General features: G+C 36.3%; 1 protein-coding gene across 2 annotated transcripts in view; it reads left to right on the top strand.

The window, feature by feature from the left end:
* The window catches only part of Hcfc2 (host cell factor C2), a 32,321-nt gene extending 16,205 nt beyond the window's left edge, over positions 1-16,116 (top strand). For both annotated transcript variants that reach the window (XM_090328532.1, XM_090328533.1), the window contains exons 10-15: positions 1,806-1,977; positions 6,109-6,312; positions 7,286-7,359; positions 9,076-9,213; positions 11,425-11,610; positions 13,254-16,116. In XM_090328532.1, the coding sequence (XP_090184658.1) occupies positions 1,806-1,977; positions 6,109-6,312; positions 7,286-7,359; positions 9,076-9,213; positions 11,425-11,610; positions 13,254-13,568 (1,089 nt within the window). In that variant the 3' untranslated portion in view covers positions 13,569-16,116. The remainder of the gene's footprint in view (positions 1-1,805; positions 1,978-6,108; positions 6,313-7,285; positions 7,360-9,075; positions 9,214-11,424; positions 11,611-13,253) is intronic.
* Positions 16,117-17,147: the final 1,031 nt, after the last annotated feature.

A 17,147-nucleotide genomic window follows, 5' to 3' on the forward strand; every position in this document is an offset into this window, starting at 1 on the left:
CAGGTCATTTGTATGATTCAATTGATATTGCTGTATTATTACTGATGCTCGAAATGATGACTTGAACTATTCAGAAGTTTGCATGTGTTCATTATTTGTGAAGACAAAGAAAAATAATACCAGGGAGATTCCTATTTAAAATGTTTAATGGTAAAGAATACTAATAGTAGGTATATGTACTAAATCTGTTTAGAAAACTCAATCATAAAGAATAAATAATACATTTGCTTAAAAGTTCCTTATAAGTGAGATTTTACTTGTAAGAGTAATCAAATCATTACCTTACATGTCTGAGCTTTATTGAAAAATTTTGATTGGAATATCAAACTCAGTAGCTTTTGAGTTCTTTCCTTACATAAGTTTTTGCTTGTAATACTAGCGAGCACTTACGAAATACTGATTATACATCAGTTATGGTTGTATATTCCCATAGTCCTTGTAATTTTGAGACTGAAGCAGGAGAACTGCTTGACCACAGAATTTAAGGTGAGCCTGGACAACATAGTAATACCCTGTTTCAAAAAAATTAGGTTAATTTGAGGCAGGTGCTGGTAGCTTAACCTATAATTCCAGCTGCTCAGGAATCTGAGAGACAAGGATTGAGGTTCATTGCTAGCTTGGGCAGGAAAGTCTGTGAGACTCTTTATTCCTAGTCAACCACCAAAAATGTGGAAATGGAGCTGTGATAGGGTGTTAGCTTTGAGTGAAAAAGCTCAGGGACAATGCCCAGGCCTTTAGTTCAAGCTCCAGGAATGGCACACAAAAAACATTGACTCATTTTTTTTCCTCATAATGTATCCTTCCTCCCTTAATCCCTACAAATTGCTTTCCTGGGTGTAATTATGCACTCCTGTAACCCCAATACTTGGAAGGCAAAGGCAGGAAGATAATGAGCTTGAGACTAACTTGAGCTATGGAGCAAGGCGCTATCTGAAAGCAAAGCAAAAAGACATCATTTGAGCATAAGAGAAAATTTTCTTAAAAACTCATAAAAATTAAAGAGTAATTCTACAGAAATTAAGAATATCCAGGCAAGAAAGTATGTGAGACTGTTCATCTCCAATTAATCACCAGCAAACTGGAAGAGCAGCTGTGACTCAAAGTGTTAGAGCGCTAGCCTTGAACAAAAAGAGCTTAGGGACAGTGCCTAGGCCTTGAGTTTAAACACCATGACCAACCAACCAACAACTAATTAACTAAATAAATAGAATGGCAGTGCACCTGTGTCTCACATCTGTAATCCTAGCTACTCAGGAGGCTGAGATCTGAGGATCTCGGTTCAAAGTCAGCTGGGGCACAAAAGACCATGAGACTCTGTTCTCCAATTAATCACAAGAAAAGGGAAAGTGGGGCTGTGGCTCCTGGGGTAGGGCGGTAGCCTTGAGCTGAAGAGCTCAGGAACAGCATCCAGCCCCAGAGTTCAAGCCCCATGACCCACAAAAAAATATAAATAAATAAATAAATAGAATTTTCTAGTGATAGTTCAGGACTGTAATCCTAGCTACTTAAGAGGCTAAGATCTGGACTAAGGACTGTGGCTCAAAGCCAGCCTGAGTAAAAATGTCTGTGAGACTCCATCTCAAAAATGATTAGCAAAAAGGAGTGATGGAGGCACTTCCTAAATGGTAGCACCCAGCTGAGCAAATGTGAGGCTCTTGAGTTCACACCCTGGTACCAGAAAAACAAAATAACCCCCCCCCAAAAAAATTACTTTTTTTATTGTTCTTGTTTTTTTTTTTACATGTACTTCTATTTCATTGAACATTGATTATGATTGCTACAATAAACGATTTTATTTCTTGTAGATCAACGATACAGTAAACAGTGCAAAACCTGAGCATACGGCCATGAAAGGAACTTCAGTGAAAAACAAACCAGATTTCAAACCGACAGATTCTAATGCCATTTTACATCCTTCGTTGGCATCTAATGCTTCTAATCACAGTAGTTTTATGGAAATGCTCAAGAAAAATGAAGGTATAAGGATGACATTTTTTTTTCCAATCCTGGAGATTGAATTCGGAGCCTCAGCACTGTCCTTGGGCTTTCTCAAGGCTAGAGCTCTACCACTTGAGCCACAGCACCATTTCTGACTTTTTCTATGTATGTGGTACCAAGGGATCAAACCTGGGTCTTTGTGCATGCTAGGCAAGCACTCTACCACCAGGCCAAACTCCTGGCCCAAGGATGACATTTTAAATAAAACTAAACTTTTCTAATATTGGAGAAATCTAGAACCACTGAAAAGTAAATGTTACATGGTTTTGATCCATTTCCTCCATATTGAAGCTAGTTAAGGTGATATAGGTACTTAACCTGAAGAGTATGATAAGTTGTGAGTGTGGACTATAAGACATTTGAGATTGTCCCATATGTTCAGTGTCCAGTGTCACTAATTCCTCTTCTTTTTTGTTTTTTGTTGATTGTGGGGCTTAAACTCTGGGCCTGGGCATTGTCCCTGACGTCTTCAGGTCAAGGCTACCACCTTACCTCTTGAGCTACAGGGCCACTTCTTGTTTTCTAGTGGTTAATTGAAGATAAGAGTCTCACACTTTATTGCCCTGGCTGGCTTTGAACTGAGATCTTCAGCTCTCAGCCTCCTGAGTAACTAGGATTACAGTCATAAGCCACTTTGCCCAGCTTATTTTTTTTAATTAAATTTAATTTTATTGTTGGGATAATATATAGAAGGGTTACAGTTACATTTGTCAGATAGTGGTTGCATTACTCCTCGCACATTGATACCCCTTTTCATGTTTTTTGTCCCTGTTTCTCTGTCTCCAGTCCTTTCTTGCTTTGTTTTCTAGCACTTATTTTTTAAAATTATGTATTAACTGTATAAAAATGTCGCTTTTGGCTTTTCCTATGTGTGTGGTTCCAAGGAATCAAACCACCCAGGGCTTCGTGCATGCTACAAGCACACTACCACTGGGCCATGCTCCTGGCCCCATCTTTATGGTCTTTTAACCTACCTTGTTTTTTCTTTTGATAACTTTCATTTTCTCTTTTCATATTTTTCTTAGTACTTGTAACTGTTTGAAGTTATTTCCTGAGCGTTCAGGTTTGTGTCTAATACTAGTCACTTGGTAACTATTTGTTTAGCAGTGAAAACTGGGTTATCTTCAGATAGTTCAGTTGTTACAACTGTTGATGAGCCAATTGCAAACGTGAGAATCCTACAATTTGGTGATCTTTATACTTGAATTTTCTGCTGCCATTTGAGATACTTTAAACGGTGCCTCTGATTTCAGTATCTGACTCTCATTCTGACTGTTCTCATCTTGTGACTATTTTCAATTTGAAAAAATGATAGATTATATAAATAATTTTCAGGGATTCAACTTTGATAGGATGAATATTTTTTTTCTATACATTTTTATGAGTATCATATGTAAAATAGTCAAGGAAGAACTTTATATAATTTCTCTCATTTTTTTGCATTATTTGCAAAAAAGGGAAGTGTTTTTATTGACTTGATAAATGACTTGGTTGAATTTTTAAAAGCTTGCTATTGGTCTTTAATTTCTCAGAATCATTTTGTATATATTTGTCTTACAAAGAAGTTCATGTTACGAAAACATACGAGCTTTGGAATTTCAGAATCTGGGGGCTGGGAGTATAGCTTAGTGGTAGAGTGCTTGCCTAACATGCACGAAGCATTCCTTGGTACCACATACCCAGAAAATGCTGGAAGTGACACTATAGCTATTGTGGCAGAGCATTATCCTTGAGCAAAAAGTGTCCTAAGACAGTGCCCAGGCCCTAAGTTCAAGCCCCAGGACTGGCAAGAAAAAAGAAAGAAAAAAATTCAGATTTTTTTTTCTGATTGTGTGGCTTGAACTTAGGATTCTAGTATTAGAGGCATGAGCCCCAGTACCCAGCTGAGATTTTAGCATTTTCTTTTTGTGGGTTGTGGGGGGCTTGAACTTTGCCTAGGCACTGTCCCTGAGCTCTTCAGCTCAAGGCTAGCACTTGAACCACTTCCTGCTTTCTGGTAGTTTATTGGAGATAAGAGTTTCACGTACGGGCCAGGAGTTTGGCCTAGTGGTACAGTGCTTGCCTAACATGCACGAAGACCCGGGTTCGATTCCTTGGTACCACATACTTAGAAAAAAGCCGGAAGTGGTGCTGAGGCTCAAGTGGTAGAGCTCTACCCTTGAGAAAGTCCAAGGACAGTGCTCAGGCCCTGAGCTTAAGCCCAGGACTGGCAAAAAAAAAAAAAAAAAAAAAGAGTTTCATATACTTTCCTTCTTGGGCTGGCTTTGAACCACGATCTTCAGATCTAAGCCTCCTGTGTAGCTAGGATTATAGGGCATGAGCCACTGATGCCCAGTGAGATTTCAGAATCTTAACTGCACTATATCCTGACTTATGAAGCAGTGTGAATAAGATTAATAAATATTAGACAAGTGGTAGAAGCAGAGTAGTATAATAGCATGTGACACATCATAGATACTCAGGTCTGTCACGAAGTGCCTACCCTGTCTCAGGTAATAGGAGTTTGACTTTTTCTCTGCAGATTAGAGTAGCTGCCAGAGTGTTTCCAAAAGTAAAGAAGCAATAAAAGATAAGAAATATTTGGAAGATTACTTAAAGAATTTTTGAGACTCCATTGAATGCATAAAGACTAAAGCAATAGGTGCCATGGAGTAGAGAAAAGACACTACTGAAGAGACTTAGAAAGTTTTATTAATTATACTGCTAACCAGTGACAAAATCAAGTTCAAGGCCTCAGCTTCTGTAGTATTTAGAGCATAAGTGCTCTCTAGTTCTACATTTCTGTTTCCAGCCACTTAGACTCAAGAACTAAGTATCCTGCTGCCCACTGGAAATCTCCACCAGTATGTTCCTTACCTGCCCTGAGGTGAACATTTTTCCAAATCTGTTCTTGTCCCTGTTCAAGCAGGTATAGGAGGCTGGGCGTGGTGCCTCACGCCTATACACCTATAATCCTAGCTACTCAGGAGGCTGAGATCTGAGGATCAAGGTTCAAAGCCAGCCTAGGTACAAAAGGGCCTGAGACACTTATCACCAATTAACCTCTAGAAAACAGTAAGTGGGGCTTGACTCAAGGGTAGGGTGGTAGCCTTGAGCTAAAGAGCTAAGGGACAATGCCCAAGCCCCAGTTTGAGCTCCATGACCCACAAAAAAAAGAAGAAGAAGAAGATGGTATAGGATATTTTTGAAAAAAGGGTTACCATTGGCCATTCTCATGTTTGACTAAAAAAACTAGGGGTTGAATATTAAACTTGATTTTATCACTCATATCATTCCTGTCTTCAGGGTTTTCAGGCTCTCAGCCCATAAATAACATCATCTTCCAAATAAACATGTATCTTCCTAGACCCACAAATACCTTCCAGTTACCATTCCCTATCACTAATTCCCCTCAGAGCAATTTCTATTTCCCTGACATCCCTCAAATTTGGTTTCCATCACATTACTCTAATGTAGTAGCTCTGGTGACCACCAATGAGTTCTGCAGGAGACTTCAATTTTCACTTCATCTTTCTTCATTGTAAATACCACCAGACATATGTGACTTTTGTGGTTGTTGGTTTAGATTAATTTTGGTACTGGTATTGAATTCAGGGCCTCTGCTAGGCAAATTCTCTACCATTTGTGTCATGATCCTAGCCCTACAGGTATTCCCTTCTGTAGCTATTTCTTTCTGTAACTCACATTCATTTATTATAAATATTAAAAAAATCTGTCAGATACTTGTTTATACTGTAGTGAAGTAAAGCAAGCAAGGACAATGCCGTGGTCAACTCTGGGTCTAGATGCTGACCCTGAGCTCCTCAGCTCAAAGTTAATACATGATCCTCAGATCTCAGCCTTGTGAGTAGCTTGGATTACAGGCATTAGCCATTGGTCCCTGGCTCTTCTTCTTTTTAAAGGTGATAGGAAAGTTTATTAGAAAGGAAATATGGCAAATAAAGAGAGCACATGGCATAGATGTGTCACAGGAAAATAGAACTTCAGCCTATCTCAGGCTTTTATGTTAGGATTTCTTAAAACTAGAAGTACCAAGGAATATATGGCAAAAACAAGACACAGTAACGATCTCCATGAGTTATACTAATACTATGTTTCCCTTTAACTCAGGTCCTCCTACTTCAACAAATGTAGGTGCACTAAGTAGTTGCCTGGACTTGAGAACAGTAATCCCTGAGACTTCCATATCCAGTACTGCTTCCAGCGCACAAACTATGGTAACCCAGCAGACCATTAAAACTGAGTCATCCAGTACAAATGGGGCACTTGTTAAAGATGAAACTTCACTAACAACATTCAGTACGAAATCTGAAGGTTTGAAATGTGTTTCACATACTGTATTTTGAACCATTTATGTATATAAATTAATCCAACTTAACAGTCTTCGGTGAGAATTACATTTCGTCTTGTATTGAAACATATGCAAGCAGATAAAACATTCATTTAAAATCATTTTATCAAGTATTCCCTTACATACGATATTTAGATTAGCACATACTTCCCCCCCCCACAGTAAAGGTCTAGACTGGGAATTAATGATTCACTCAACTTTATTGATTTCTAACTTTTAAAATTCTTGCTCTGGGCCGGAAGTTTGGCCTAGTGGTAGCGTGCTTGCCTAGCTTGCACAAAGACCTGGGTTCGATTCCTTGGTACTACATAAAAAAGCCAGTTGTGCTGTGGCTCAAGTGGCAGAGCACTAGCCTTGAGGAAAAAGCCCAAGGACAGTGCTCAGGCCCTGACTTCAAAGCCCCTGGACTGGAGAAAAAACAAAAAACCCTTGTCCTATTGCTAGAAGAATTGTATTTCAACTTTGGTAAATTTTCTCTGGAGGTCTAGCTCTTTTGAAAATGAATTTTATGAGTTAATTTAAGTGAAAAAGTCTATATTTTTTCCATCTTGCTATTTTTCTCTGAAATTTACTATTTTCACTTTTTAGCCAGTACTGAAGTTTGAACTGAAGGCCTAAGTTTGTGTGCTTAACTGGTGCTCTACCACTTAAGCCATGTTCCAGGCTGGCTTTTTGCCCGTTATTTTAGAGACAAAGTGTTGTAGACTTTGCTGTCTGTGCTAGCTTCAAACCATGATCCTCTGCATCTTAACTTTCTGAGTAGCTAGGATTACAGGTGTGAGCCACTGGTACCTGGTCGATCTTAACTATTTCCAAGTGTGTGGTTCAGTGGTATTTAGTATTTGGTAATTATACATATATGCATGTATATCTATTTGTATTTTAACATATCTAAGTGATTCTATAAAACTTAACTGATTAATTGTTCACTTTTAGTTGATGAAACATGTGCTCTGCCAGCTACCAAGATCAGCCGTGTAGAGGTGCATGCCACAGCAATGGCATTTTCTGTAAGTACATGGCCTGGTGACACTGCATGTTACAGATGAGGATCTGTTTCTCTCTGCTGAGCAACTTCTAACTTCCATAGTTCCTCAGGTTTCATTTAGTAATGAGTTGAAAATAAATTTAGAAATAAGTGGCTGAATAGGAAGACATTCATAATAAAGTACTTTGTAAAAAATTATTGATAAAAAGTGCATGTTCCAGTTTTGATAAAAATATACACAATACAAATATTCTCACTCTCACATGAAATATATTACTTTTATAATCAGCAAATATGTAAATTACTGGTCAAAAGATAGGATATATTATAAATAGAACAGGAAAACTTCACTGGCTCTTAATTCTAGCTACTTTTAACAGAATATTGAAATAACCCCTAACAGGTTATTTTATGGAAGGCCAAAGTTGATTTGCAGTGCATTGAACTTAAATGCTAGGAAAGTGCTTTACAGATACATCAAAATCATCTTAATTGAACAAATATAAGGATAATACACCTAAATCATCTTAACTAGATAATATAAAGATAATTCCTACATAAATATTTTTTGTTTTTCTTTAATGAGTCATTTCAACTTTATCACTATCAGTAAAGTAAGTTTTTATTTGGTCTCATGTTTACCTTTTTGAATCTCTAAGAATTGTCCATAGTTTTCATTTCCTTTCACTGTTTTGGATTTTGGCCAAATATTTATTTTCAGCAGTTTTTACCTTTCCAGAATGTTAAGTCCTAGTGTTCTTAGACCTTTCTCATGAAAGAATTATTAAAAGCAACTTTTCTTTTGAATCTGTTTTGTGATACATCACCCAAAATAGTATTTGTTATTTTATTTGGAGCCAGTTTTATAAAAATTTGTGAAGGAAGTTTTTTAACAACTTAAAAACAATGAAACAGTTTAAAATTATCCCTTCTTAACCTTAAAGATTCTTCTGGTTAGTTCACTTTGTCATGTGTGATAGCCTGATAAAAAAATGTGAATGATAAGCATGTACCTCTGCTGTTATATATTTAAGACAGAAATAAATAACTGAAGTGCACATTTGTTTTGAGCTTCTGGAAACAGTGTCTCATTTATAAGAAGATGGCTTAAAAAGGTTAGTTCCAGGAATAAGTATAATTCACTTATCACTAAAACTAGCTTAAGGTAGAGGAAGTGCATTTGTTTGTAAAGCAGGGTGAAACTGTTTAATCTGTTTTTAGTATATAATGAATTATATTCAAATTACATTTTAGTTTTGAAATATTTTTTCTCCTTTTAGGTTTGGAGAATCACAGGTATTTCAAGTACAAAAGATCACTGAATTTCTGGTGTTTATTTTTTGAATCTAGAAAAAGCCAGCTTGGAATGAATTTTTCTTTATTAGCTCCTTTTGGAGCGAGTTGTAATGTTTCATTCAGGATTACATTTTGTGAGAATCTCTTAAATGACTGTGCTCTATAGACAGCTGGCATTTTAACATGTCACTGGTTGGAAAGCATGCTTACGCTAGCCAGGTTGATAGTATAGAGTGTGGAGAATGCCTGTCACTCTCTGTTTGAATTGGCATCCTTCACTGTAAATTGACCTAATCTGTGAGGACTATTTACTTATGAGCTATTAATGTTGTGTTGTTTACCCATGTGTCTACTTATAGATCACTGCATGGATTTATAGACTCTTGAAATTTCTCATGGGCTCAATAAGAATATTCATTAATTTTTCTTTCTCTAAAACTAGAAAGAGACTCCCTCAAATCCAGTGGCCATGGTGAAAGCAGGAGAAAGACAGTGGTGTGATGTGGGAATTTTTAAAAATAATACAGCATTGGTGAACCAATTTTATTTACTGCCAAAAGGGAAACAAAACATTTTGAAGGTAACTATTGATATATTTGCTACACTGAGTCTTATGAACCTTCATGGCTAGGGTACATGTTAACACAGTGGTAGAGCACTGGTATAGCACATATTCAGTCCCTAGAACTATAAATAAACAGTAAGGTAACTGGGCTGAAAGCATGACTTAAATGGTAAAGTGCTTTCTTAGCAAGGCACTATGTTTTTGTGTTTTTTATTAAAGTAATCTATGAACTTTAAGATTAATTTTGTAATTGTGATTCAAATTAGATCAGTTGAATGAGTGAAAGTAGGATCTGTACATAATCTATTCTTTAGAGTTCTATACATTTAGTTATCTTGTATTCATTGTTTTCTTTTCTAGAATGTATCAGAAGCATAACATTTTAACAGTATTTTCGTGCTATTTCTGGGGCTTGAACTCAGAGCCTAGGCACTCTTACCACTTAAGTTGCAGGTCTACTTTCAGCTTTTTAGTGGTTAATAAGCATATGGACTTTCTTTTTTTTTTTTTTTTTTTTGCCAGTCCTGGGCTTGAGCTCAGGGCCTGAGCACTGTCCTTGGACTTTTTTTCAAGGCTAGAGCTCTACCACTTGAGCCTCAGCACCACTTCTGGCTTTTTTCTATGTATGTGGTACCGAGGAATCGAACCCGGGTCTTCATGCATGCTAGGCAAGCACTTTAACCACTAGGCCAAACTCCCGGCCCAGCATATGGACTTTCTTGTCCTGGCTTGGTTTTGAACCTTGATTCCTAGATCTCATTCTCCTGAGTAGATAGGATTGTAGGCATGAGTCATCATACCGGGTTGAAAATCTTACATAGGCACTGATCTGTCATAAAAATCTAATCTTGGGGCTGGGAACATGGCCTAATGGTAGAGTGCTTGCCAAAAATGCACAAAGCCCTGGTTCAATTCCTCGGTGCCACATATACAGAAAAAAACAGAAGTAGTGCTATGGCTCAAGTGGTAGAGTGATAGCTTAGAGAAAGTTCAGATCAGATGCACTGAAAGTATTGTGTGGAAGGCATCCTGAAATAGAAATAATTTCCTGCTTAGAGATGGGTCCTACACCCCATATGTGTTAAATAAGAGCTCAGATTCACAATCTGTAAAATGTTGTGACTTAATAATTAATACTGTAACTAGAATTCAGGAAGCTTCTAATAAGATATCTTATTTAAAGTATAACAGGAAAAGGATGTAACTAAAATGTAATTAACAAGGGCCAAACCACAGACCAAAGCAGGAACTTCTTAGAAAAACAATTTTCACAAGATTAACAGGAAGGAAGCCTACTACACTGATAGAAAAGATGCTTTTCTCAGCCCAGGCATTCCAAATCCCCCCAAATCCAAAACACCTCTGGTCTCAAGCATTCAAACAAGAGTTCTCTAACCTATATATCACTTATTATTAAATCCTAGTTTCTCCAATATTTCTGGTATAACTTTTTTCACCTGAGTTTTTTAGTTCTTGACAAAAACAAATTCTAAATTATCTGTTAATATTATCTCTGATAAAGACATATCTATATGTAAAAAGGCCTTAAAATAAAAAAAAGATGGGGCTGGGAGTTTGGCCTAGTGATAGAGTGCTTGCCTAGCATGTACAGAGTCCTAGGTTTGATTCCTCGGTACCACATACATAGAAAAAGAAAAGCCGAAAGTGGTGCTTAGGCTCAAGTGGTATAGCTGTAGACTTGAGAAAGTCCAAGAGCAGTGCTCAAGCCCTGAGTTCAAGCCCAGAATTAGCAAAAAGAAAAAAGAATAGTTTCAGTTATCAATAGTATGAACTAGAGAAGTCACTCATTGAACCCCTTTGAGACTCAGTTTTCTCCACGTAGAATAGAGATTAAATTCCTTGGAATATGTTACACTCTGTTGTGTTCTCTGTCTCACAGTAGTATTGTGAGATAAGTTATAGAGTTAGGTAAAAATGGTTCAAAAGATGTAATTTTATGGTTTTCCTACCTAGAGTTTATAATCTTAATTATTTAATATTTATCCAGTGTCCTGAATACAGACATGCTACTGATTTACAGGCTTACTTGGATCACTCTTGACCTCATATCTTACATTAGAAAGAGAAATACATAAAAGTGAACTGCAAGTTTAAAACATTTATTATTTAAAGGTGTTGTTTGATAAACATTAAATATTTTAAAGTTTTGAATATTAATAAATGAGTTGTACCTTTCCTTTGACTTTGGTATATGTTATATTTTAGGTAGGAAATGCAGATGTACCTGACTACAGTTTGCTTAAGAAGCAAGATCTTGTTCCAGGCACAGGATATAGATTCAGGGTTGCTGCAATTAATGGTTGTGGAATAGGTCCTTTCAGCAAAATTAGTGAATTTAAAACTTGTATTCCTGGTTTTCCGGGAGCCCCTTCTGCAGTGAGAATTTCAAAGGTGAGTTGTTAACACATGACTTAAATTATTTGAAGTTGTTTTCTTAAAAATTTTGTTAGGGTGATGTATAGAGGAATTACTTCTTGAATATTGATACTCCTTTACATCTTTTTCTCCCACTTACCCTACCCCCATTCCCTCTCAAGTTGTTATGTTCATTTCCAACATATTGTCTTGTGAATATCGTTGTTACATTGGTTGACCCTTTGTCTTATCTTGTTGTTTTTCCCCTTCCCTTCACTATTTCAAATAAACATATATACAATATACCAGGTAACAAAGTCAGATACAGTAACAGCAGGGGATAAACCATAAGGGGGAAAAAAAGAGAAAATAAATAACTTCACATAGTACATTAAAAACAGCCACAAAGGTAAATCTCTTGTTTACCTATCCTGGAGTTCATTTTGCTTAGCCTCATCCTATATAGCAATATGCACATACATAGCTTTTGAGCTACTGTGATCCTCTGCTAGAGAAATCCTAGATGTACACTAATTATTACAAATGAGGAAATCCATGGAGCCTATGTTTCTTTGGGTCTGGCTTCATGTAATATGATTTTTTCCAAGTCTTTCTATTTCCTAAAAATGGGGCAATGTCGTTCTTTTTGATGGCAGCATAGAATTCCATTGTGTACATATACCATATTTTGTCAATCCATTCATCTATTGAGGGGCATCTGGATGGGTTCCGTATCTTAGCTATGGTCAAATAATGCTGCAATGAACATGGTTGTTACTGATAGGTTTAGTGTGGCTTTGTTTATGGACATTTGGGTAAATGCCCAGCAGGATTGCTGGGTCATAATGGAACTCTATGTTAATCTTTTGATGAACCACCATACTACTTTCCAGTTACTTGAAGTTTTGTACATAAAACAAATGTTTAGAAAATCTCTTTAGCCTCTGGTAAAATGAATGATGTCCAAAGGAAATGATTAAAATATCTTAAAATAATTTGGCTTGTCACTCATATTTTTTGTTTTGTTTGTTTTAAGTCAGTTGTGGGGCTTGAACTTGGGGCTTGGACACTGTCCTTACTCAAGGACACCCCTCTACCACTTTGAGCCACAGCTCCCCTTCTAGTTTTCTAGTGGTTGATTAATTGGGAATGAGCGTCTCACAAACTTAACCTGCCCAAGCTGGCTTTGAACTGCAATTCTCATATCTAAGCCTCCTGAGTAGCTAGTATTACATGTGTGAACCACTAGTTGTTGGTCTTTTTGATCTCTTAAGTTTCAAGCTGAATTAGAGCATTTAAATCAGCAAGGCAGAGAAATCTGTTGGATTATTTTTTTTATTGTTATGGAACTGAAAGTGGATGCTGGAGAATTGTCAATTTTAGTAGAACATGCAACTGAGATTTTATTTTACCCTAAGCCCTGCCTTTCCTTAGGAAAGGAAAAGTCTGTACTTAGGAAAGACAGTGCTCTTCTGGGAAATCACAAGGAGATATTTAAGCCTTGTGTTTGTCAAGAATGGGTTTGAATTAAATACTATAACTCCAAATAATGTAAGTTCTTAACAATCATCGTAAGAGATCTATCATCTACTATAATTACATAAGTGAAAAAATACATTTAGCATAGTAAGTAATACTGGAGAAAACTTGAGAACATTTATATTTTCTCTCACTTGTAGAATGTAGAAGGAATACATCTTTCCTGGGAGCCTCCAACTTCACCTTCTGGAAATATTTTAGAATACTCAGCTTACTTGGCTATCCGCACAGCACAGATACAAGATAACCCCAGCCAGCTTGTGTTTATGAGGATTTATTGTGGTCTTAAAACATCATGTACAGTGACTGCTGGACAACTGGCAAATGCACATATTGATTATACATCCAGGCCTGCCATTGTGTTCAGGATATCAGCAAAGAATGAAAAGGGTTATGGACCAGCAACACAAGTTCGATGGCTTCAAGGTAATAATAAGAAAGCACCCTTAAGTTGAATTGTTCTTTTACTGAAGCTATTGTGTTGGCGCTTATTTATTAGTAAGTTCAGAAGATTTTTCATTTAAGAGTATTCTGTGACTGTATTTCTAGGAGTTATGTATTTGAGTTTGTAAGTTGTTCTTAAAATGTATTTGCTCAATTCTAGATCCAAATAAAAATAGAAAAGAAGCAAAGGCTCTCTGAAAATTAGTATATGGATTTTTCCTTTCCTCATGGTTGTTTTTACAAAGGAAAGCAGTAAAAGTAAGATAAAAACTAGAAGGCAGTATTACTCAGCATCTTTTTCTAAAGTCCATGTAACTCAGTCATACTAGAGTTATCAAGAGGATTCTAGTAACTGGCTGTTGTATTCTTTGCTGTCTTAAATGTTTTCTACGTTGTAAATGCCTTGTCCTTCTAGTAACTTCATTCTGTATGATAGGTGGTTCTTTACCCATTATCTTATATTGGATATATTCTGTACTAATTTTAGAAGCAACTTGATGCCTTTCTTTATTTTTAGTTAGTACAATGCTTAAGAAATTAAAAAAGAAAGGCAAGTTCAGAAAACTTGCTTTTGAATTATCATTATGTTCTAAGAATCATGGTACAAAATATAAAGTTACAGATAAATGGTACAAAATATAACTGGGCACCAGTGGCTCATGCATATAAGCCTTAGCTACTCTGGAGGCTGAGATTGTGGATTGAAGCTAGCCTGGGCAGAAATATCTACAAGACTCCATCTCCAAAATAGCCAGCAAAAAGCTGGGCTGGAGGCATGGTTCAAGTGTTAGAGTGCCAGTTGAGCAAGTGTGAGGCCCTGAGTTCAAACTCAGGTACTAGCAAAAACAAACAGAAAACCATATTATAAGATTACAAAAAGAATAAAGGATATTTTTTATTTGTCAGGCCAACATATTTGTGTATTTGCCTCTTAATTTCCTCATTAACAGGAAATAGTTAAAATAATAAACCTTTAAGGTCTCCTTTAGCACTAAAATTTTGTATCCTCATCCTGAACATTTTCATGAGTCATGCACTTCCATGAATATAATTTTGATTTTGGTGAGATTAAGACCATCATAATTTATAATTCAGAATTAAAGTTTATGTTGTCCTATTGCAGAGAGACAAAAAGCACCTTAACAGGATACAACTTTTGAAAAAGTGTTTTGAACATTTGTAAGACTTTTGTAAATGCTCTAGATATTCTATTTTTGCATTCTTTTTACCTTGAAATTGTATAAACTTTTTTTACAATGGAAATATAAGCATCAGACAGCTAATCTCAGGTTTCTTACAACCTAAAGATGCAGAAAACATTATGAGCACTCTACTACAGTAATTTCTTTTAAATCTTTAGGAATTTCATGGTTCCATGCCTATCAAATCTGGAATGAGTCCAAACAGAGCAATAATTGCAGAAAAGCTATTTTAAACTAAGAGCTACCATATCTAAAAGGGACAAGTCTGTCTTTTCTCACACCACCATAACCTCATGCAGTTTAGGTTGTCTGAGTAGCTGTGTCCTCAAACTATGTACGATATTCCCAACAAAGATGAGTTGAAGTGTGCAGAATTAAATATTATCTGTGTTCCAGTTACTAATTTAAAGTGTATAGAATATTTTAATATATAATTTTTTGTAAAGGACTGGGGATTTTATACTACAGGATTTGTAATTAATGTGTCTCACTAATTACATTTCTTTTGAAGAAAATATGCAAACTGTTAGACACATAATGAGTGGTCCTTGAACTCTAAAGATAAAAATAAATGCACTACTTTGGTGTTGTTAGAATACCTTTTTTGTGGCTATATGAATCCTTAATCTTAAAGTGTGTACTTTACAAGCGATGTTTACAAGGAGCTTCTCTGGTTTGTTATTCCAGCAACTCCCTTCGTGAGAGCTTCATTTTGCATTTGTTTAATACCTGTGCTTGGCTTTTGACGTATGCTTGCTTTTTGCACTAGTAGCATTTTAACTTACCTCATTATTATTACATTTGTAATCATGTGTATAACTTCCATCATGTGTCTGATATAGGCTAAACAAACACTTAACCAAAGTTAAAATAAATGATAAGCAATTTTGCACATATTAAATGCTAGGGTTTGTGGTGTATATACGTGTGCTTGGTAATAAAAACAATAAGAGTGGAAAGTTATGATAAGGTAATACTTCAAGTCAAATTATTTTATTCATCTATTTCCTTTGTTAGGAAAACTTTGCCTTTTAACTCTTATTCTCTGCATTAACTAACAATTTACATCTTGAAAATCTTCTCTTAATGGCAAAGAATAAGTTGATTTATAGTAGAGTAGAATATTCCTTTGAATGTGCACATTTATATCTATTAAGTCTTTTAGTTTACTATGCTTAGATGCTTCTACTGTTTCGGACAATGAGGTGAATATGACGTATTGTTCTAGCATGTAACTTCTTAGAGAAAAGAGTAGTTTTCTGTACCAGGGATTTGTTCCAGTAATAAATCATTTTGGCTTGAGAATCAGTCCAGATTCTATTTTTTAAATTTGGCCTTTTTATATTAAGCACCAGTCATATCTATATATTTTTTTGTTGTTAAAGGATTGGTAGCTGAAAGGTAGGCACCATTGGGAAAGCTCTTCAACATTAATACTAATACAACAAAAATATTAGAGCTGTGTGCTCATAAACAGAATAAATTAAGACAGTAACAGCAAGAGTACATGTACTTAGGATTTGCACATTTTGTCAGTGAAAGTCTGGTTTTTTTGTCTGGACTGCATGACAGAGGTTAATACCCTTCCCCTCCACCCCCCTGCTTTCTCTCCCTCCCTCTTTCCTCCTTTCCCCCTGACCCTCTTCCTTCCCTACTTCCTTCCTGATTCTTCCTGGTGCTGGGGATTGAATTCAGCCTCCTGCATGCTAGGCACACCAGTGGGCCACACCCACCTCCAGCCTAGGCAGATACTTTTGTCTTTTTCTCTCTCTTTCTTTTTTTTCTTTCTTTCTTTTTTTTTTTTGGCAGTCCTGGGGCTTGAACTCAGGACCTGGGTACTGTCCCTGAACCTATCTGTACTCAAGGCAAGCATTCTACCACTTGAGCCACAGCACCACTTCCAGCCTTTTCTGTGTATGTGGTACCTTGGAATTGAACCCAGGGCTGCGTGCATAAGGGCAAACACTCTACCACTAAGCCACGCTCCTGGCCCAGGGCAAATATTGTTTTATAAGAGGATTTACGTTGAGTTTCTTTCTTCCACTCTGTAAACAGCTTACATGTAACAAGTCTTTGTGACTGTCCCCTTCCTGTGCTTGGTTCACATAAATAGTAAAATTGTTTTGGATGTTTCATGATGTCATTGTACGTTTTCTAAAATACTGTATTGACTCTATTTTAACTTAGTAAACTTATTTAGCAATTAAACTATAAATAGGATACATATGAACTCAGTTTTATCTTCATTTAAGAGCTGCATTAATCTGATTGCAGGTATGAAGCATGTGTACCCCTTAGTCCAGTTCCATAAGTACAGTCATAGCAAGGGAAAACTGTTGCTCCATTATTTTAGACTCATTCTTGTAGACATATGCTCTATATTAACTA

This window comes from Megascapheus bottae, chromosome 2, assembly GCF_031878675.1.
Source record: "Megascapheus bottae isolate mThoBot1 chromosome 2, mThoBot2.hap1, whole genome shotgun sequence".
NCBI lineage: Eukaryota > Metazoa > Chordata > Mammalia > Rodentia > Geomyidae > Megascapheus > Megascapheus bottae.